Source organism: Melopsittacus undulatus, chromosome 1, assembly GCF_012275295.1.
Source record: "Melopsittacus undulatus isolate bMelUnd1 chromosome 1, bMelUnd1.mat.Z, whole genome shotgun sequence".
Taxonomy (NCBI): Eukaryota; Metazoa; Chordata; class Aves; order Psittaciformes; family Psittaculidae; genus Melopsittacus; species Melopsittacus undulatus.
In genome coordinates, this window is record NC_047527.1 from 43,845,224 (window position 1) to 43,869,154 (window position 23,931).

At 40.0% G+C, this 23,931-nt stretch overlaps 1 protein-coding gene across 5 annotated transcripts in view; it reads left to right on the plus strand.

The window, feature by feature from the left end:
- NOL4 (nucleolar protein 4) overlaps positions 1–23,931 on the plus strand; it is a 192,827-nt gene that overhangs the window by 31,868 nt on the left and 137,028 nt on the right. For 4 of the 5 annotated variants that reach the window (XM_031052881.2, XM_005153542.2, XM_005153543.2 and 1 more), the window contains exons 2-5: positions 2,412–2,561; positions 13,830–13,941; positions 14,432–14,544; positions 19,122–19,254. In XM_031052881.2, the coding sequence (XP_030908741.1) occupies positions 2,412–2,561; positions 13,830–13,941; positions 14,432–14,544; positions 19,122–19,254 (508 nt within the window). The remainder of the gene's footprint in view (positions 1–2,411; positions 2,562–13,829; positions 13,942–14,431; positions 14,545–19,121; positions 19,255–23,931) is intronic. The other variant, XM_005153545.2, reaches the window with a different exon arrangement.

Here is a 23,931-nt window from a genome sequence, read left to right on the forward strand (position 1 = left end):
CCATCAAAAGAGAGTGTTCTGCACTATGGCCACCAAAAGCAGCAAAACGAGTTATATTTTCCAGTTTCTTCTCTGAATGTATTCCTAATGTTTGCATGTGTCAGCTCTGCTGAGGTGACATCTCAGGTTTTAAATTAATATTGTTGTAATGTATTTCTCTTTAATTAAAAAAGAGAGCTCCCCCATAGGAAATTTCCTAAACCAAAACTCATTAGTAATAAACCGATTAAATCTTTATCAGTTAATCAACACTATAAACTTCTGAGTGTTTGGAGAGTGATGTGAGATAACACTGTCGTCATAATAGGAGTGTTTGAAATCATTAGGGATCCCGCTGTGCCATTTGGGTGCTGAGAAAATAATGATTGAAGGTGGGCCCCCTTATGGAGCTCACATGTGAATTACTCTAAAGATTAAAGGTGCAAAGATCTGGATTTTATGTTGGACCCACCTCCAAGGCAATTTTTGTTAATAGCAGGAGTAGTGGTGGGTCATGCCAAGTGAATTCTTAATGATGCTGGTACCAGAACCTGTCACAGTGCTACAGAATTTTTTGAGCTGGTTAGTGAAATTGTAGACTTTTAACGGGATAGGATCTTTGCCACCTTCTCAGAGCAACTGTTCCCAGCTGATCTCTCCTAGGCTTTGAGCTGTGGTGGAGACTGCACTGCAAATTCCTCATCTTCCTCCCCTCTGAATCCTCCACACCGTCACTTCTATCAGGACTGTGGCAATCCTCTCATGACACACGTGTGGGAGTTCTGCTCTGGTCCAACTGCCCCTTGGGGATAAAGAGCACAATGTGCTATGCAGATGGAAGGGACCATGTAGCTTTGGGTAGGGAACCTCTCTGAATAGTTTGGACATTCTGGAGCAGGACAGGACAAAACTTGTCTGGCTGGTAGTGTATCAACACCTCCTAACTAGATATAATTTGGAGTCCTGCACACTGAAGAAGTTGTGCTACAAATGCACTGACATTTTCTCCATTACTGCTGGGAATGTGTCAGAGCTCCTGTGTGTCACCCTGGGGGGTTCTTTGGAGTAATTTGGATTATTTAGGTTATTTCTATTAACTCTATGAAAAATGAAAGTAAGTTGGCTGGAATAAAAAGAGGGGCAGTGAGAAAAATAAATCATGTTTGTCCACATCCAACAAACTTATTGGAATGAGTTAGCAAGAAGTTATGAACAGAGGGACAGCAACTGGGAGTCAAACATAATTATTGACTCTTAGTTTCTCATCTTTTACCTTTATTTGGTCATTGCAGCAATAACTATGTGTTTTGTCACAAAAGGATCAATGTAAATCAGTTTTGTTCTGGTGTGAATTACAGCAGCAGTAATGGCATTATCAAATGTGTTTAGTTTGGAGAGCCCTTATTGCTTAAAATACACATGAAGGTCAGGTGGCACTGCTGCCTCCAAGCGTCTAAATTAAAATCTTTTGTTGGAATACAAGTAAATTGGTCATTCTTATTTTGTTCTTTATACTCTTAGATTGTGTTACAAAATACAGCCTGCTTGATAGATGCCTGCTTGGGGGAAAAGAAAGTCCCAATTCCTGCCCCTTCATTAGAATTGAATCCGTAGACAGTTGTAAAGCAAACAAACAAAATCCCTCCTTTGGATGGTCCTATTTAAAAGACAAGAACTGAATTACACTGATTAATTTCAGTGACACTGGGGTCTGTTTCTGTTTAGAACTCTAGCTACGGTAGCACTATCACTTTTGAAAATCAGATGGTAGGTGTCCTCACTTTTCTGTTACTTGTTCCAACCAGACATCTGTGTGCAAAAATCATAAATTTTAAAAACACCCCTTTCTTTTCTTTATATTGTGATATGCCTTCATGTAGTGTATTTTCTAGCAGGTTTTGCAGGGGCAAATTGTTTGTAACAACTTCCTTTGTATTCATAATTACAGTCAGCTCTGTCACCTGTGAATTAAAACCTTTTATTAAATACCTTTATGAAAGGCTAGATACAGATTTACTGGGAGGGGAATGAGGCAATAAAAGAGCTGTTGCATTGTTATTAAGAGCTGCATAATGCATTTCTGTGCCATGTGTTTGGGACTGCTTCTGCCTTTGAATCTTGTTTGTGCATTTGAGGAAAGAAGCACAATACTTTCTGTTTTCTTTTTTAAATACTGGAGTGAAAGATCACCTTCTATCAAGAGGCCAAATGCCTGGTTTGTCAAAAGGAAGTGCTTGAAAGGGTCCATATCATCCTTCTGACCATATGGCTTTCCTACAATACTGTTTCTGTCATTCACAGGGTGGGTGACCTTCAGATCTCAGTGGAAGGGTCTTTAATTCCCTGCTAAAAAATGAAAACACATCCCTTGATTATCATAATTTATCTATTCTTCCTGTCCTCCTTACTTTTCTCTTTTTATTTCTTTTCAGGATGGAGTAGGTGTAGATGAGAAGCTGTCTTTACGGCGGGTAGCTGTCGTAGAAGATTTCTTTGACATTATCTATTCCATGCATGTTGAAACTGGGCCTAATGGAGAGCAAATCAGAAAACATGCTGGACAAAAGAGAACGTATAAAGCAGTAAGTAAAACAACTAAAAACGGACATCAGTTCTAAAAGCATGAACTATTTGAACTTAGTCACATGGCATGTGATTTGTGTGTTTCCAGCTGGATTAGTACTGTAACCCTCACCCTCAAATTTATTTCAGAGATCTTACAATAATGCATGAAAACATGCAGTTTAGAAATTACATTTTATGTGTAATAAGGGCTAAACATGTTGACTTCAATAGAGATTTTATCATTGGTACAAGCAGAGAATTTATCCTTTCTATGATGGTTTGACAATTTCTCTAATAACTGTGTTAATAGTTATTAATTTGATGAAGTCTTAAAGAAGACTTAGGAGGTATTGCCAGCTTTGCTGAATGAGGTGCTGTACTTCAGCAGATGAATGAATTTGCCTTATAGTTTACTGCTGCAGACTATTTATACTTAGTGGTTTAATGGTATGAAAACTGGAAAGCTACTAGGTACGATGACAGAAGTATTGCAGACAGCTCTCACACCTGTAAACATGTTGGTTTATGATGGAGGAGAGAGAAATTATTATATCCAAGATTGCTAATTGCATGTTGTTGCTTGACCTAACCAGTTCAGCCTTAAAACAGCTATAAATAGCTTTGTGGTTAGTGGCACAAATAGAACACTTCCTTTTCTGATGGAGAACTAATGAAACATTTACTGCACTTTCCCAAGGTGCTTAAAATGTATGTGCTTGCCTGGATTTGGATGGCCAAACTTTCATGCGCAGTGCTGTGATAGTGCTGGGTGCTCCATAGTTGATCCTGACCCCCTGCCCAGCTGTTTCCAGCTGCTGAGGCACTGGGATCTCTCCCAGGGCAGCAGGGCAAGGGCTTCCAGCCAGGCCGCATCTCACAACCCTGGCCAGGGTACAGGGCATCTGGGGCACCTCTCCCCATGGTCCCAGTGGGATGAGGGTGGCATGGGGCTGTACACAGGGCCCTGAGATGACCTGATGTCCTCAATACAATGTTCTTCACCTTAAAAACGACCTGCAGTCATGTCAGTGTTTTGTCATTAGAGGTCACCAAAATGTGGGGGAACTCCAGGTTCCTGATATTCACATCTTCAATTTTAGCTGTAATAGCTATTTTTCCATTACTGTATTTTTCAGGTATATAACAATCTTCAGCATGTATCTATGAATCCCTTCACGCATGTTTTATTTATAGGCTATTTCAGATGGTTTTTGTGGGATAAGCTCTTGGCAAAATTTCTTATAATTTGTTCCCAGTGGTATTGACCTTAAGATAGATAGATGAAGACATCAGTCATCTGGGTGTGCTTCTGTAAGGCTTGGAGTGTTATTTCAGGGTGAACAAACACGAACTGTCTAAATTAATTTTCATCTGTCACCTCGGCCATTTGATGCTTGGTCTTTACTTTTAGAAAGGATTAGAAAAGTAATACTTTAATTGACCTTTCACTTTCTATTTTGTTTTACCTCAGTAAGCTGTTTAAAGCTATAGGTCACAAACTGTAGAATAATATACAAGTATAAGGAATGTGGGCAACTATAAATGCAGTACTTCAAGTCATCATCTCACAAATACATGCCAAGTATTTACTACCTTAAGAATCCCATGATTCTAGGTCAGATACTTGTTTTTTTTAATCTCAAACAGCATGAAAGACAGCGAGTGTATCCTCGAGGGAAAGAACTATTCAAATTTAATAGCCTACACTGTAGTTTCATTTGATGCCAACTTTTATTGCAATTGATATCTGAGCTTATGACGTTGTTATGAACAGAGGATAAGGATGCCCAGATGTAAGTCTGTGTCATTACCAGATTGAGCGATCTTTGTGCATTCATTTCATTGAATATTAGTTTGCTAAGGGCATTGAGTCCCGTGTTTCCCAAGGACAGGATTCACATATATAATTTTTAAAGATTTCCATAAATTAAAAAAAGGAAAAAAGAGTTCAAAACAAACTAGTATCAACTCTTGATTTCTATCCTGACATGAGAAATAGGTTAAGTAAACAGGCTTCTACCAGAGTAACTGGGTAAATCCACGCTTCTTTACTGGAACTGCCCATGAAAATGCCTTCACTAAAAATTATGATCTGGTGTGTCGATCCATTCCAGCAATCCATGCAATCTCTGTGGCATTGAAGGAGGAAAGAGGTGGTATCTTGGGTAACTGTCTCACAGAACATTAGACCCTAAAAGCTTTATAAATCAAACTGAAGTACTTTGGCGGGGTTTAATTTTATTAAGTGAATTGGGAACAAGATTAATTTAGTCTTATTTTTTTATTCACATGTCAAAAGTGAATCATCCTTGAGATCTGTGAATGTATTTATCATGCATATGTATTCACCAAATAGTCTGAGTGAAGAATTTTTACAGGAAGGATGGTTCACAAACTGTATGCTACAACTGCTATTTGTTTATGTGTGATTCCTGGCATGCTTCACATTGCTTCTGCTCTCTGACTGGATAACTGAAACATTTTAATGGAGAAATGATGGGCAAAACCCACCACAATTTTGGTGCAAAATTGCCAAATTTCTGAAGTTTGTAAATATTGTCATAGATTTCTAGCACCTGAGTAGTTCTTAAAAAAAATATGGCACAGCCCTAAGAATTGCAACATACCGATTTCAAGTAACTAATTTGCTTGTATATGAGTGAGTCTCTATTTTAAATAGTGAACCTGCTCCACTCAACGTAAGAAGGATATGGAGCTGTTGGAGAAGGTCCAGAGGAGGGTCACAAGGATGAACAGGGGGCTGGAGCACCTCCTGTACAAACCTCCTGAGCAAGTTGGGGCTGTTCAGCCTGGAGAAGAGAAGGTTGCATGGAGACCTCATAGCAGCCTTCCAGTGTCTGAAGGGGACCTATAAGGATACTGGGGAGGGACTCTTCATCAGGGACCATAATGATAGGAGAAGGGGTAAGGGGTTCAAATTTGAACAAGGGAAGTTCAGGTTGGATATAAGGAAAAAGTTCTTTACTGTGAGGGTGGTGAGGCACTGGAATGGGTTGCCCAAGGAAGTTGTGAATGCTCTATCCCTGGTGGTGTTCAAGGCCAGGTTGGGCAGAACCTTGGGTGACATGGTCTAGGATGAAGCATCCCTGCAGTGTGAGGCAGGGGGGTTGGAACTAGATGATCTTAAGGTCCTTTCCAACCCAAACCATTCTGTAATTCTATGGTTCTGTGGTTCTATGATTCTATGATTAGAAGGGTAATGAAATTGTCAAAGGTGACTTAGTTAATTCCAGTTCATTTATATAGAATAACAACTTGGAATAGGTAGAGTCTATTTTGATTTTTGGTAAGAGTTACCCCAGATGCTGGAGTGCTAAAATACATCAGTATCTCTCTGAAAGTGTGTTCAGAACAGTTTACAAACTCCGTAAATCTGTAATCTGCACTGACTTGTTTATGTTAACTATGTGGAAAGGAATGGCATTTTTACAACTGATTGATTTCTGTGGGACTTCCTACAGTGGTGCTGTACAGGAAGATACATAGGATGTGGTGCTTGGTAGCTCTAAAAGAGCAGCTTATTGGAAGGGGGTCTTTATATTTTGATTGGGGCAGCAGTGTACCAAACTAAAACTTTATGATTTCTTGGCAGAAACCCTATGGATTAATTAAGAAAGCATCTGTGCTTTGATATTTAAGTTTAGAATAAGGCCTCATCTTCTTCTTTGCACACTAATAAATAAGAAGGGAGTTGTAGGCAGTCCATGTGGATGATGTGGAAAAGTAACCTTGAAAATGCTCAAAAAAAGAGTGAGCTTCCCATTTAACTGTCAGGTTTTGTGCTCATTTCCAGTGCCCAACTTGTATACTGTGTAAGATTGATGGGCTGTGTTTCTTGACAGCATAACTGTAGGTAGATCTACACCAGCAAAAACAAAAAAAAAGGCTTGGTTTATATATATAAAATGAAACCAAGAACTTTAAATTGTGTCTGGAGTACACCAGATTGAAGGCATACTTAATGTGATGTTTATAATCTCACCTAGTTCCCCAGTTCCCAGGGAAGTTTACAAACAGCGAAAACACTGAAGACCTTGATCTAGAAGATAGTTCCCTCACAAAGGCAGGATATGTGACATAAGGCTTGGGCAAGTCAGTTGCACTCCCAAGCAGGGGTGCAGGGGCACAGGGGACTAGGGAGGTGTGGAAGTTAAAAGAGTACGTTCCCTGGTGCCAAGGAAATCAGTGATGCCCAGACAGATCCACGCTTGTCCTGGATTTCCCCGAGGTCCTCTGCCCTGCTCCTCAGAAGGTGTGATGAAATGTGCTGGTGCAAGGAACTGGTTAAGTGGTTGATAGGAAGTACGGAGGATCCTTGTAGGGGTGACTCTGTTAGAACTCATTACTACAGTGTCCTACAGGAATTGCATTGCTTAGGGAGAGTACTTTTCACTTTCTTTCCTAAAGGACTAATTTTTGTGCAGGCATTCCGCCCTGAAAGGAGAACTGTGGTGTCAAAGTGGAGATGGGGACACACAGGCGAGAAGTACTCAGGAAAAGAATCCATCTGTTGTACTGGGAAAGGTGTGCAACAAGTGCATAGTGGGTTTCCTGTGCCTTTGTAGAGCTGCATGTTTTGATATAAACTATTCATCTGTGAGTAAAATTTAAATTCGAGTGCTGAGGGGCATATCAGAGGTGGGAGTAAGTGGGAAGAGTTGTGGCTACAGCAGCTGCATAATGCAACAGGCTCAAGCTGTTAGGACAACTCTGTGATTCAGTGCAAACCAGGAAAAAAATAGCCTTATTGCATTTTTCCAGAAACTGAAATGATCTGTGGTGAGACTGAGGATGGAAAACAGCTGTGCCTCCTCTCAGGCCTAGCTATGGGCACAGTTAGGCCTGATTTAGTGATCAAGCCCTATATTACAGAGTAGATATTATTTTCTTTATTTTCTTTAATATTCTTTAAGATGTTAGACTTTCATTCATTTGAACAATAGAGTAAGTGAGTCACCTGTGCATGTTATGTGTGGACAAAGGTTCCCAGAACTAAGTGCATAATTTATCTGAGAATGATTTGTGTAAGTCTCATAGCCACCTTAAGCATCTTAAATTCTGTGTGGATATTCATTGAATATTTTTACCTGTGAAGGATGATCTAGTATCTGCCTGTTGAGCCTGTATAGCTGCTGTGCAAAGCCTTGAAACATTACACCAGTGAACTTGAGTTGTGACTGAGACTTGTTATATCTGAGCAGGAGAAATGGATCAGTTAATAAAACTCCCAACCCATGAATGAAAAAAGAGCACTGGGCTGATGAGCTGAAAGACAAGCAGGCTTGTAAAACATGGGGGAGATACTGATGTGTCAAGGGAAAGCAGCTTGAGGCAGGACTCTGATCAGATAGGTAGTACCTAAATATAGAACATCTGATGCATTACAGAAGTCTATTAGATGTGGGTCCTATGCTTCATCCAGCTGTTGCAGTAATAAATGTTTCTTGGTTTGGGAACAGGATATTGAGTAGCCTCCTTCTTTCCTGTCACCCTAAGAAAAACCTTCCTCTTATTCTGAAACATGCCATGACTTTTCCCCTCCTAAACAGGAATGTGCTTGTGAGTCCCCCTGAGTATCACAGTGAATGTGTTTTCCTTGGGAGAGAAATTTTTGACAGGTCTCACTCTGAAATAACATAATCTTAATAACATTACAACTTTCCTGATCAAACAGGGCTAAAGCAGGTTTGGGACCTGGCTAGTTTCCATCCAACACAGACCTTGTCCTTGGGGAAGCAGAAGAATACAAGTTTTGTGCAGGATTTTAACACACTTAAATCCTTGCATCCATGCTATGCCTGTGTGCACGTCAAAACAGCCAAGCCCCATGCACTTTTACTCTCTGGACTTGTTCTTGCTTCTGTGCAAAGGGCAAGTATTGAGTGTCCTGGCAGTGGTCCCACTAGCAGGTGTTCCCCATTGCATCCCTCATAAAAAGAGGCTTCTGCTACTTGGGGAGGGAAAGAAAGGGAGCTGTGAAATAAGTTTAGCATGAGAAGGAACAGCATTTTCCTCTGTATAGCAGGGTAGCAAGCTCTTGTTAAAACTTCCAGCAGTAAGATATCTGCTTTCCTATGTCAGCCTTCTATTTTGACCTCTTGCTGAGGAAAGGAGAGGACTTTCCTTGGCTGGCTTGCCCTCCTGTCATCAAGAAACTGATTTCTGCCACCTGGTTTGATGGCTGTGGGCCCAGGACAGATTACCATCTTCAGTTTCTCTCCCTGTCTCTCTCTCTTCTCTTGGAAGACTTCTTTGGATCATCTTCCCCCCCTTACCCTCCTTAATTAAAAAAATATACACACAACAATAACAGAAAAAAATTCTATTCTGACACATTGTATCTTCCAGACTACACATACATTCTCCATGTTAATTCTTTAGGGGTTAATAGGTTCACTTGCAAAATTTCACTCCCTCTCCTCACACTTGTCTTTCCTGCTCTGCCATATGTGTCCTAAAATCTGCCTTTCAGTTTAGAGCTTCTTAATTTTCCAAATAAAAATGTAGCTCTGAAAGCTACATCATCACAACACCCTGTACTTAAATCATCTGAATACTGGAGAGAGTAAAGGAGACTGTGCCCATATTCTCTGCCTTCCACAATGGAGTAGGAATGCAATATGCTGTCATAGACAGCTAGGGCATGCAACACTTAGCTCCAGTGTAAATCAGATTACATGTCCAGGTGCTGGATTACTTGTCATGTAGTAGTTGGGCTCTTCATGGGATCCAGTGAAGCCTTCGTTTTTAGGCAATGTTTTGGATGGGTTGATATATGTCAAAATCTATTATATCATAGACTTGTGAAATATGATCATTAAAGTTTTGACTCTGAAGCACTGAAGACGACAATTTTCTTCTGAGTTCAGAGTTAAAATTAAGTATGTGTAGGTGCGCATGTGACTGTGTTCTTAGGAAATGTTTGCTTCTTATTCTATAACATCTGAAGCTAAAACGAACCCTGTAGGATTTTTGCACACTTTGCTTAATAATGCTCCATCTCTCTAATTTCTTCTTCATATAACTTATTTCCCTTTACAATATAAACCACATTCATCTGTAAGAGGTATACCTACTACACAAAACCTAATAGCAGCCTGCTAGAATCTGCTTATTTTCTGATTTGTCTGTTATACGGAATACAGCCAGATATAAGGTAACATGTTTCTATAGGACCACATAGCAGCCTTCCAATATCTGAAGGGGGCCTACAAGGATGCTGGAGACGGACTTCTCATCAGGGACTGTAGCAACAGGACAAGTGTTAACAGCTTCAAACTAAAACAGGGGAACTTCAGGTTAGATATAAGGAAGAAGTTCTTTATCGTGAGGGTGGAGAGGCACTGGAACAGATTGCCCAAAGAAGTGGTAAATGCTGGTAGTGTTCAAGGCCAGGTTGGACAGAGCCTTGTGTGATATGGTCTAGGGTGAAGCATCCCTGCAGTGTGAGGCAGGGGGGTTGGAACTAGGTGATCTTAAGGTCGTTTTCAACCCTAACTGTTCTATGATTCTGTGATTCTGTAAGCAACAGAAGACATGCTAATGTGCAAGAAAAACACTACTAAGAATAAGGAATCCCATACTTATAATGCTTCATGTTTGAAACAAATATACTTTTTTCTGTTTTTAAAGCAGTCCAAGTAATTTTATCATTCTGGTAAATCAGCGCTGATTGTTCTTTGATTGGTACAGGCATGTGTATGAGCAGTTTCTTGCAATTCATGCCAAAATATGCTGGTCTGCATTGTCAATGTGTGGATGTAAATAATGCAATTTTCCCCACTTAAATTCATTTGTCTGGCTTTATTTTTTTTCTTAAAACATAGAACTCTGTGCATTTTTTTTATTGGTGTGGAATTGCAATAGAACAATGTTCTTTTATTGCAGCACATCACTGAATGAGATGGTCTGGCTATATTTTTTTGTTAGCTAACAGCCTTGAGAAGAGAGCTAGGAGCAGGGCTGCTTGAAGGCAGTGAGAATATATAGCATCATTGAGGACTGAGTCATTATTGCTTTCTTTCAGAGAGCATAGAGGACAGAAACAATTTTTCCTGATGGAGTCAGACCACTGTCTAAGGTATTTTTGTGTAGTTACTTAGGAAGTGTCATAGGTCTTCAGATTGTGCTCTGAAGTACCCACATGCAAGCCAACTCTGTGAGTGACATCAGCCCAGCCTTGTGCAGAAGCTGGTAAACTCAACTGAGAGCTGAAATGTAGGATTTTGTGTTCAGCCTTGTGCTAATTTGATTAGAGTGCTTCCTGGCTATAGCTGGTGCTAAGCCAGTTGGTTCAGAGCATGACCACAGTGAGCAAGGGGCTCTCTACATCTTATAAAGTAGATGTGCCTTTCTTTAATGAGAAAGGCAAACAGGCATCTGCACTGCTGGGGACATGAGGTGCTGTTTGTAAGCTTTCTGGCATTGAAAATTAGAAAGAGCTTTTTGTGTATATTTGAGCAGCAAGAATAAGAAAAGCTGTGGATTATGTCCTCTACATATCTCCTTTAATGGGATGCCTATCATGTTATGCCAATTTATACAGGCTAAAGTCTTGAAATGGAAGTGATTGATTCAACTTACAAAGTAAACAGGGGAGGAAGTTGGTGAAAACTGGTGTTATTTAGGGAAGGGCATCCTTAAAACTGTGTTGCAGTGGGAGTTTGGAGACACAAGCATCTGCTATGTGGATGGATTTAGTTATAAAACCCAGTTCTCATATAGTCACTGGAGCATACCTATCAAATCTGGGCCTTAGCTTACTTGTTTTCCATGGAGGATTTTCATCTTGTTTGAGGAGAACTGGAATTTTGACAGAGATGCCTGATTGGAATAAATGGAGCATTCCTATCTAATGCAGGCAACTAATGAATCCATGGGTAAGCTCCATTAATTTCAATACAGTGCTAAATGTGTTAAATGTTAAGAGAGAGAGGTTGCTCTGTGTGTGCACTTACCAATTTTCTTAATGCTAAATTCTAGCTGGTTTTAAGTTTTTTTTAGATTCCATAAAGCACGAGTATAACCAATCTTTTTGTATTCAGAAAGGTAAATAAGCATCTGTTCTGTGGTATAAAAGCAGGAAAAATATGAAAATGCCTTTTTTTGGGGGTAGGATCTCCCATTCATAAGTGGCTTCATTTAGTGTCTTCATTTTCGGATAAATTGCTTCAGGTCCACAGAAAATATTTTCCAGTTTTCATCACAGAACAAATTTTGCTTTTATACTAATCCTCTTCTCCTCCCCAGAATAACATTTCTGTTCTATAAGTAAACAACAATAAAGCCTCAACAACAGTACCACAAGCAGGATGGTATAATTTGCATTCTTATTTTATAATGCATCATTTCTATATATTTCCTTGACTCCCATCACATCAATGAACATGAATTTAAAGTCTACCTATTTTTCAAATTGCTGCCACTGATAAACTTGGCCCATGGAGTTTTAGGAAATGTAAGTTAAGTAGGTGACACACCAAGGGGAAGAGTGTAAGAGAGTTAAAACTGGCCATTCATTCCTCCTCCTCCTAGCACCCTCGTGAGAAGCATGAGTGATTTGCACAGTATATCATCCCAATTACATCCAGTTAAAGAAAGTTATCTTGTCCTTGCTGCATGCACACTTTCGTACACCCCACCTCCATCCTTCTGCACTTCCTACAGAGACGTGCATCAGTGTGGTGCTTGATAGGAAATAAAATCCTACTGTAGGGTTTACAGTAAGGGGATACAAGTAGATACGAGTTGACTCTTTTACTTGCTGGGACTTTGTATTTCTCTAAATATTATCTCCATTGTGAGACAATCACCTCAGCTGCAAAAAGAAAGGCTTTTTTATTCCTTACAACACTTGCACTATTCAGTGTATATGCAATGTATATCATGGATCACAGAAAATCCATGGCTTTGTCTTGTAATATTGTTAAAACATCCAAGTTTGGAGATTCTTCCACTCATCTGGGAAAACTGCTCCAGTACACTAGCCTCTTAGTGAAGAAGTTTTTGCTGATGTCCAGTTTGTATGTCCCAAGCTGCAGTTGGTGGCTGTTGTCCCTGGTTATACCCTCTGAAGAGTTTTTTCCACAGTTTTTTAACTCCTGTTCAGACAGTGGTGGGCTGTAATTTGATCCCTCCCTGCCTCATAACCTATATGAAACAAATCCAGCTCCCTCAACCTTTCTTTCCAAGGTTTCCTTTAGGTTCCAGCTGCCATGGTGGCCGGCCACAGAGCCCTCCTCTGCTTCTCCACAGCCTTCTTGAACTGTGAAAGGGTAGCCTGGGCACATTATTCCAGCTGCTGTCTTACCAGAACTGAGTAGAGAGGGGGAATAACTGTTCTTGATCTGCTGGCCACACACTTGATTCAGCCAGTATGAGGGGTGCTTTATCTGTGGTTGAAGAGTATGCTGTTGGCTCATTTTCAGCTTGATACCAACCTTTAGGTCCTTCTCAGCAAGGCAAAATGTATATAACGATCCTTGGCAGTGGAGGGAAGACAATCTTTAAAAACAGCAATAATTGCTTCCTTCCTTCCCCTTTCATAAAAGAAAAGAAACCATACCTGTGGTGACTGCTTGAGAGTAGGTGGTTGGAAGGAATGATAATGTTGAAATGAGGAAACAATGGAAGTCTGTTATTTCAAGGTATTGCCAGGTAAAGTTGTCTTTAAAATCAAGCAATCCCCGAATTCTATAGCTATTAGTAAAAAGAACATATTTACTCCATAGTATAAAATCCCAAGCTTTCCAAGAGTATTTTTGCATAACATTAAAATACAAAGTTAAAATAGTAAGGAGGCTGTCATTGCTGCTAATATACTGAGTCCTGTATCTGTCTGTGTATTGTTCCAATAAAAATAAATAGAACATGTAAGCCAAACACTTCATTTTTTTGCTAGTGGTTATAAGAAGAGAGGTCTCCTTTCAACTTTTTTGTAAAACATCCCTCAGTGGGATGCCTATTATGGCTGAATCTTTTTACTGATAGGAATTTGAAAAAAAGCCACCTGTAAACAGAAAACAACCTCCTTTTTGATGTAAGTGGGATTTTGTTCAGTATTGACTGTTATTGGCCATTAGATGGTAAGCAGGCAGACTGGATAGGTGTTTCTTGAAATCCTACATAGTATGCAGAACATGCTTTCATTATGCTTCCTGGCATTAGAAGATAATATGCCTTATTTGGAAATCTAATGATCAGTTCTGTTAAATTGTGTTCAATCAGCTTATATAATAACACCTATATTTTGTTATTAATTTCAGATTTCGGAGACCTATGCCTTCCTACCGAGAGAAGCGGTGACACGGTTTCTAATGAGCTGCTCAGAATGCCAGAAAAGAATGCATTTAAACCCAGATGGAGCAGATCATAAAGGTAGTTTTAGTGTCAAAGAGTGGGATGTAAAGTCATTTCATTCCTAATACCCATATTATATTTTCCTAGCTTAAGTGAGGGTTCATAAAAATTTGGTAGACTGGAACAGTTCAATCAGTCAGATCATCTCATTACTTAAGCTGGAAGGCAGTGAATCTTCTGCTTTCACTTAAGGATGGAGTATAATACCATATGCACCCTCAATAGAAAGATGATTTTATCTGGAGGAAATAATTTATTTTGCAATGGAAATGTTTATATGGGGGCTTAAACATAAGGAATAGATAGGGTGCATATGCTGTAGTCATACTTTTCAGGGTTTGAACTTGATTTTAATTTTTCTTCCAGAGACTTCCATCTGTACATCTTACAATCAATTGAAAATGCCAAAGTTAGGACTAAAAGACGTAACTGTGACTTTGACTGCAGAGTAGGCTGAAGTAGTCTCCACAATTAACATATAATGCGTAATAAATGTTTTTTATTGCAGATAATGGAAAACCTCCAACTTTGGTGACCAGTATGATAGATTACAATATGCCAATTACTATGGCATATATGAAACACATGAAGCTACAGCTACTAAATTCACAGCAAGATGAGGTAAAACCTGAAATCTTTTGTATATTGCTCTCCCATATTCTTTTGGTACTTACCTTTTGTGTAGCCAGAAAACTGAACATAAGATGATTTTTGATCACATCTTTATAATTTCCTTGCTAAAATAGTGGATCTGAAACCAAACCAAGGCTGTTTGCAAGTAATCATGTTGAGAGAAAATGTCATGACATACTGCCCTTCCATGGTTGGGGGTAATATGCTCTACTACTGCAAATTATCTGGAGGTGCCCTTTTACTGTCTATACCAGTGGAAAGGGTAATGGGAGCAGCATGTTCACCTGAGACTTAGTGTTGTGCTCAGCAGTGACTTTCATTGTCTACTATAAAGCAATACCATCAACAGCTGAAATGAATGCCATGGTGTCTCTCAAGGTTAGCAGTCAGGCTGCAACATGTGATAGTGAGATGGAAGCCCTGGCAACATCAGTTGCAATCTTTAGGGTAAAAACCTTGATAAGAGTAGAGGTTGCTTTTTGGAACTTTGAATAAAATCAAGATTTATTAGAGAATTAAGAGTTGAATTGTATGTATTTCTTCTAAAATCTTATTTTGTTTCTGTGATTTGTCTAAGTTTTTTCAGATCTTAAGACATGCTTCATCAATTGGATGGCACCTACCAAATTATTTGTAATAAACTCACTTTGCTAGAAAAGTGTTCATTTACTGTTTGAGCAGCAAGGTATTTAGGAGCTCAGCTATGTGCCAGCCAAGAAGCAGTCCTGCATGCTGTGTCCCTTTGCATGTTTACAAGATACCTTTTTGATAAATAAAACCTTCAAAAACAACCTTAGCAGCCGGATTATGTCAAAGGCCCTGACTGACTCCAGACTTCCGTGGAATCAGACAGATTTGGTTTCATAATATGTAGATGTGAGCTATTGGTGGAGATTATTAACACCCCATAGAATGGGGATTTCATCACTTTTGTACAAATATCAGGATTATTGTTTTGCTTTTGCTTGTGTTTTATTGTGAAGGGTGTGGGGAGAGATCCTGGACTCAGACTTCTTCCTGCACAAATACAGCCTGGTCATGTTTCCCTCCTGTTGGTAATCTCCGCTCTGTGTGCTGCCTATTTTCAGGGATCTGGCAGCAGGGTTTCAAGCAGCAGCAGTGAAGAGCCTTTGTCCCTGCAGTAGCCCTAGGAGTTAAAGGATTCCTTTTTTTTTCAACTTCTTCCCTTGAGGATTACTTTTTCCACAACAGAGGCAAACACATTCTGGGTCAGAGCCACCTGCCATGATGCTTCTATAGCCCAAATGTTTTGGTGTAGTCTTTCTGATTTAATGACTGAAATTTTTGTTAAACCATCTTCTCATCTAGATGAACCAGTGGCAATGATATGGTAGCGCCAGGGAGCACCATTGGTTGGTATTTCCAAGCAGTGTCCAGCTTGGTTTTGCAGTTCTAATGTTACTGTTCATGAAATGTCTGCAGCACTGGGGTTATGAAGAGAAAGTAATTTCTTATATGTAATTAGTAATAATGTCTTTGCCAGGGCAGGATGAGCACAAGGTAAGTTCTCAAGATAATCTTTATGTTATCTCAATATAATCTTTTCTCAAAGTAGATTTTTTCCAAGGTTTTTTTTTTTTTTTTCCTCTGGGCTGTACATTTACTGTGCTAAGAACAAAATAACAGTGGAAATATTGTAGTGCAAAGCAGAAAGATTTCTGGTGCATGCATTCAAACTATTTCATGCACTTGAAAAACATGCTTGGCTTTGTAGGAAGGCTCTGTTTCCAAGGATTCATCAATCATATCTGTATTCTTGTGGAGTGGGTGGAATTGAGACAGGAGCAAACTTGGATCCCACAACTAGCTAGCACAGTGACTGAAAGCCTCCTAATTCTCTGATCCTCAATTTGTTGTTTTTAAGCTGAGGCCATTGATGAAAAGGAAATGGGCTTCATCTGAAAGGAGAGCTCATCACTGTGTGGTAGAGAAAGATGCCAGTGGCTTCCAGCTCCTCTTCCTGTGCCTGTGTATCCACACAGATTCAGATAAATGTTTACACAGTTTGGGGAGTGACGTGGAGATATTCTGCAGAGTGCTGTAGGCAAATACAGGCTGCCCATGTCTATTGCTGTATAACTAGGCAAGTGTTGAATAGCCAGAGCTCCCTTTCTGGAAGCCCATGCAGATTGCCTAACCTCAGAATTGGAAAATGCAAGCTGCTGCTTGCTGGTTCCTGCAGGATTCAATGAGAAATACTACTGCATTTTAACAGAGACACAGCCTTCCAGGAGGTCTGCGGGAGTCTGAGTTCTGATCTTGCTCTTTGAACAAGCAGTCTATGTTTTCCCTAAACCTCAGAACCAGCCTGACATGTGTCTTGGCCTTATCTGTCTGGGTCAGAAGGTAGCATGCACCACAATCTTGTGTGAGGGCAGTGTTTGAGTATTTGCTGTTGCTGTAACTGTGGTGCTCCTGCCCTATCTGGGCAAGGCAGACAGGTGCCTGCTAGAGAAGCCCTCGCTTTTCCATTTATTTTCTTACAAAACTTTCAGAACAAGGTATGTTTGTTTTATTACTTGTCAATATCCTAGTGTCACACTGCTGTACAGCATTGCCTTGTGTGTTGTCCCACTCTCTAATGACATTTGGCAGTACTTCATCCCAGTTTAACAAGGATCATGACTGCAGGGAATTTGCTTTCTGAAAATGAGAGAGACACCCATGCAAGCTGGAAACATCAGTGAGACCCAAGAGGGGAACTGATTTAAGGGCCAAGCACTCAGAAGAAAGCAGCTGTAGTTGTATCTGGAGAAAGCAGTTCACAACAGGTGCAGAGTAACCCAGAAAAAATGGTCAGAATCCTGTCAGTTCTGGTTTTATTAAAAAAAAAAAAGGAAAAATATTAAGACTAGTCTCCATGGGATGCTGTATTTTCCTCTAAAATTCTTTAAAATGCTTTTCTTCATAACAGGAGTAATTATCTCAGAAAAGTCATTATTGAAAGTATGTCATAGAATCATAGAATAGTTAAGGTTGGAAAGGATCTTAAGATCATCTCGTTCCAACCCCCCTGCCATGGGCAGGGACACCTCACACTAAACCATGTCACCCAAGGCTTCATCCAACCTGGTCTTGAAAACTGCCAGGGATGGAGCATTCACAGCTTCCCTGGGCAACCCATTCCAGTGCCTCACCACCCTCACAGTAAAGAACTTCCTTCTTATATCCAATCTAAACTTCCCCTGTTTAAGTTTTATCCCGTTACCCCTTGTCCTATCACTACAATCCCTAATGAATAGTCCCTCCCCAGCATCCCTATAGGCCCCCTCTCCCCATACTGGAAGGCTGCTATGAGGTCTCCACGCAGCCATCTCTTCTCCAGGCTGAACAAATATCACCTTAGGTTGGTATGTTGTCTCAGAAGCTTACAGGGCAATACTTGTGGACACTTGGTTTTTAATCCATGAGTGGATGCATGAACTTAAGTGGGACTGAAACAAGTGAAGTTAAACATGTATGTGAACATATGCTGGACTATGTCCAGAACTGTTTTGCTTTTATAAATGGGAACAAAATATTTTATTGGGACTTTTACTTTTTGCCCTCTGCTGTCATCCCTGCTAGATGCTCTATAGTTAGACTTGAGGGATAGATCATATTAAAAATGCATGAGATAGAATAAATTTGAAGTGATTCTTGTGGTATTATTACTTTTTTTGCCATTGACTGCCATTTGAACATGCTCAGAACTTGAAGCTTTATCATTTTCATTGATGCTTCCTTAAACACAGTAGCAGTGTAAGTGTGATATGTCAGGGGAATTTGATCATGGATTTCTATTAGATCGAGTTGCTATTTGGAAATATCTTACTGTGAGTGGTCATCACAGGGTTACCAACCTTGCCTGGGCAAGGCAGAGGATTCAGGCAGGGAATGTGGGGAGGTCTCCTCAACCAAGTTTGAATAACAAGACCTCATACCAGCCTTCCAGTATCTGAAGGGGGCCTACAGGGATGCTGGAGAGGGAGTGTTCATTAGGGACTGTAGTGATAGGACAAGGGGTAACGGGTTGAAACTTAAAGAGGAAATGTTTAGATTGGATATAAGGAAGGAATTCTTTCCTGTTAGGGTGGTGAGGTATTGGAATGGGTTGCCCAGGGAGGCTGTGAATGCTCCATCCCTGGCGGTGTTCAAGACCAGGTTGGATGAAGCCTTGGGTGACATGGTTTAGTGTGAGGTGTCCCTGCCCATGGCAGGGGGGTTGGAACGAGATGATCTTAAGATCCTTTCCAACCTTAACTATTCTATGATTCTATGACTTGCTCTGTGGTCTCTAGGTACTAGCCTTCTTTTGCAAAATACTATGGAAACAGGTAGAGACTGTGGTAATGGAGTATCCTCATACACTTGTCAGATTATCATACCTCATAAACAGTATGTTTTCCTTGCTCTTTATGTACTCTGCTTGTTTGCTTATATACACAAAGATTTAGCATAATTGCACTCCACACCAGGTGTGAGTGAAACAAATGGGAACAAGTGAACTGAACATATAATGTGAACAACATCTTCTGACACATCTTCAAAACTTTTCTTTGCAGGATGAAAGCTCTATAGAAAGTGATGAGTTTGATATGAGTGACTCGACCAGGATGTCAGCTGTGAACTCTGACCTCAGTTCAAATCTGGAAGAGAGAATGCAAAGTCCTCAGAACCTCCAGGGCCAGCAGGATGGTAAGGCTCTCATTTCATACAGCAAATGCAGTGTTGCCTTGTCTTTATTCCATTCTATGCCTTCATTTAGTACCTGCTGTGCCCTTTTCTTCATAGTGTGTTTCATTAGGTAATTTGAAATATATGTTCCCTATATCTCAGCATGAAGAGGATGAAGTTGGGGTGTTTTCTGGAGGTTAATTTTTTTGTTGCTTAGGTAACGAGTGAATGCTTAGACCACTATATGTGAAGTATTGTTATTTTACTATTTTTATTTATTTAGTGTGACCATACACAGGCATAAAAGGAAATGAAACTCAAACCTTTCTGAGGCAACCTGGGAAGCTGAGAAAGTTTGTTTTACTTGTTGAAATGAGGGAGGGGGGTGGTAGAAGTATGGTTATTTAAAAGCTAGGAACTGGGATGTGATATTCAGAAGACAGGATGAAAAACATAAATTTTCATAGGGAAAAAGAGGTAAAAGAAGAGAAAACAGAATGAGTCACATTGTAAATTTGAATGTTAATTATTTCTAGGCTAGTTAAAACACAAAGCTAATTTGCTGGTGAAAAAGGTGGAAGATGTACTTTTAATAGAAGATGCATAGATGTGAACTCTTTGGTTTCAGCCCTTGTCACAGAACAAGCTAGATGAGCCTGGTTAGGAATGAACTGTCTCCTTGGCTATGGAGCTCGCAAGGAACCTGTCTACTGCAGACTGCAACAGTGGCTCATAAGCAGTATGTGAATGTGCAAGACTGAAAATGCAGGTCTATTCTATTGCTATTAGAAACAATATATTGGTATTCTGTACTTGTCACTGTACAGTTTTTTGATCATGTATGCCAATTCAGAAGTGCTTTTTATATTTCTCCTGAACATTAAGTATATGTGATTTAAGCTTGATTCTTGCCTCTTTATGCATCGTGGTCAATTGCTAGCTGGTAAGCTATTTAGGTGAGGATGGGTGTGCTCCGTAGTAGTCAATAGGATCTGGTGATGGGTAGGACCGTTAGTTGTGTTGCTCTCCAGACAAATAAAGGAGGAGGATGTCTATGATGATTTGGTAGGCCAGATTCTAAACACAGCTGCCATTTGAGTGTCCTCAAGCTATCACAAAATTCGTGCAACTTTTGAATGAATTTCTGTCTATGTATATGCACTAAAGGTGGATTTATGATGCACAAGATATAGGGAAAGCCAGTTCACTTTCCTATGGAAGTTTGAGTTTTCAGGGCTGATATATTATAATAATATGTCTAAGTTAGAGGTTTCAGGGATACTTTGGAAAGTGCCATTTTTATGTATCTGTCTTTCAGTGCAAAACTGTGCTTTAGAGTTTTTTTGCTTACCTGTGTACTCTATCTGTTTCACATATATAGTGTTTCATAATAGTAATTGTGTTCATGTATATGCCTGAAATAAAAATCATAGCTCAGGACAGTAACCTATGAAGAAATGCCTGTCATACATGTCTTAATTCCTGCCACAACCAGATTCATGTGCCACATCTAAGCATATTAGAACATAAATGTGAATGATAAAATGCTTCAAATCTGTTACTTGCTATTTAAAATGCATGGGAAATAGATGTACTGTGATCTTTGAACTGCAGGTAGTGTGAGTTTACAGGATTGCTTTATTTCTCTCAGCTTTCCTTCCTTTCCTCCCAGATGGTACTTGCTTACCTTCCTGAGGCAATCCTATTTTTTGCTGCATCTTCTAGCTAAAGCATCTGCTGATAGAGAAATTTGAAATAGCAGCTCTTTCTGCTTCATAGCTTTCCTGTGCTAGCTGTTGTCAGGTACGAAACCTGAGTGTGGCTAGTTATAGCAACACTGCGTTTTCGGATGTGGGAGAAGAGGCTGAAGGAGGAAATGAAAGACATTAGAGAAGCTGGGTGTTGGGGGAAGAAGCAGGATGATAGGAGAGAGCAAGAAAGATTGGAAGAAAACAATGAACACGGGTAGAGGGATGGAAGCAGGAACAGAAAGGGGACAAGACAAAAGGGAACTTAAATGAACTTAACAGTACAAACTCTGTCACAGTTTTCACTGTAAAATTTTACAAATTTAATACTTAATTACAGTGCATACACACCAAAAGCATTACCAAAGTGTTAATTTGTGTGTCTAAAGTGATTCCTTCCCCCTTCCCTCAAGCATTCTACATGTCCATGAGAGTTTATGTCAGCCACTACATTCACTCTACAGATAAAGACACTTCGCGTTTCACTCATCTGAAATGTCTTTGCTGAATTCTGGCAGATGAAAACTTACTGCTGTGTAAGGTTGGGAATGGTGTCTGTGGTGGAATGGGACAGCACAGGTCTGCTCATGCCCCCAGCATGCCCTCACTGGGAGACTGATTTGCTAACCAGAATCATTAGAAAAACTGCTGCCCAGGGTGGACTAGTGACAGCTCCAGGGTACCTTAAGATGCTGTGTTCTATCACTTCGCTTACTTGGCTTTCCATATGAGGTGGCATGAGCCTATTTCGGGACATCTGTTGGTTTTGATTTTTTTTTTTTTCCTGTGGATTTCAGCTGGTTTGGTACTAGGATATAAAGAGTCTGTGTGCCCTGGAGGAATGTAATAGTGAGCTGAGCCACACCGGTGACGGATAGAAGGTGTCTCCCATTCCAGTTCAGTTTACCAGAGCATAGTGGAATGCTGACACTACCTGTGTAAAATGAGTAAGATGCTTTGCCCTTGGGGAAACACTCTTCCCTTGGGACTATACTTGCACAGTATTTAGACAAGCATTTGGCTTTGGGACTTCATTGCAGAGTTCATATTTGAAAATCTGATCTGAGATTTCTCAATATCTTCCAGTTAAGTACTGTGTATTCTGTTTCTCAGTTAGATTGTTTAAACCTAAATAGAATAAAAGTAAATATGAGAGCAGCACACAATATCGGCTGAAAGCAATAAACTTCTTCACCCAGAAATGTCACAGTAGGTAGGAAAAATGCTGAGAAGGAGGATGTAGAGAGGGAAGGTGTGTGGTTACTTGCAGTAGATGAGTGCTGGTACTTCACAAAAGTCCGAGGCTCTGCAAATGTACTGAGACTTCATGACATTCTTTTTATAAAGCATATTAAGTTAAAAAGGAACAGGGAATTGTTGGAGAGTGGGTGAATTTTATCCATAGTATTGAAGTTGCCACAGTACTAGGAAGGACAGTTCCCACTTTAAATTAGCCTTTGTATGCTTTTAAATAACAAGGCCTTGAGTCACACCTGTTGGTGAATGGCTGAAAATAGCATCCTGAGCACCTGCAGGGCTGCAGCAGTGGGGGAGGAATTGGAAAAGAGCTGCTGCTCTTCCCTGGGGAGTTAGAAAAGGAAAACAGCTCTAATTTGAATCAGTTCATTCTGCAACTGGGAATGGGGTACAGCTATCTGCTTACCAGCCCCTCGGAGATGTTTTCCCTAGCAGCCATGGGATGATTGGGCTGCAGATTGCTGGTGTGTTTCTCTCTTTTGCACCCTCTCCCCTTGCTTGCCCCTATTTTCTTGCTTCCCTGTATGCACTACAGTTCCCTTGTCATAAGCTGGTTCATTGGAGCCCTGCTGCATACCACTCATCTGCAGGCAAAGCTCCCACTTGAGAGCTGTCTCTAATTCTTTCTCTTAATAATGCTCTAGGGACTCTGATGTTGCTGGATCAAATCCTTTTGCCCTCATCTCATACCACAGACCACAGGCAAGGTTGGCAAACTGAGCTGGAAAAAAAGGAGCTTGTCTTTTCTTTTTAATTAGTGCTTCAACCTGTACAAAACTGATCTTTGTAGTAAAAACTGATCTCTAGAAAGGTCTGTCAGAGAGGCAACAAACAAGAGCTTCTACCCTGAGGGAAAACGGGACTCTTGTTGCCCTGGCCTGCTAGCTGGTGCCCTGTGCAGAAGAGCTGAATGTGTTTGCTCCCTTGCTGTGTTGGTTCATTAGTTGCCAAGAGACCAGAGGGGTGTAGGGGGATGCTCTGATTAGAGGAAATTAAGAACATGCACAGCTCTAGAAGTAACAGGAGTTAGGTATAAATTTTATGTTAATAGTTTTTTTGTTCTTTTCACTATGTGAGCTATCAAATAAAAAACAGAGATAAGACTGTTGGACTCTAACTCAGTGTGAGATGCAGAATTAATTTATTTTCAGTATTTCTTACTGTGCTGAGATACACCAAAATATAGCCATGCTTTGTCTGGTTTTTGGTGAGGGTACTATGTTCTCTTCGATCTAGTTTCTAGAAAATGATAGTTACATGTTTATACATATTTATATGGAACTCCTCCTCACAAGCACTATATGGGGACTGTGATTATAGCAGCTTTATATGACAAAATATGTCATGATTCAACTCTTAACAGGGTTTGTGCTATTGTCTTGGAGGTGAAGTTTATGAATAAGCTTTTCCTGGTTGTATTTTTTCTTCAATTTGTAGAAAATTGAGCAGAAGTAGTGTAATGCAATTGAGGATTATGCCTTCAAATAGTTTGTGGTAATTTGAATGGTGCCTGTTCTGTTTCCACAGAACAGTCTAGTTGCCAGGCTTTTCACAGTAGATGTTCATGTTAACTATTTCCTTCTCTCATTTGTGTTTGTGGTAGATTCAGGTATTGGAGTCAGTCATCTAAATACTTGTTTTCTGCATCTAAGCTATAGTATTTACTGAACAGCTTCACCTGAAATGAGTAAAA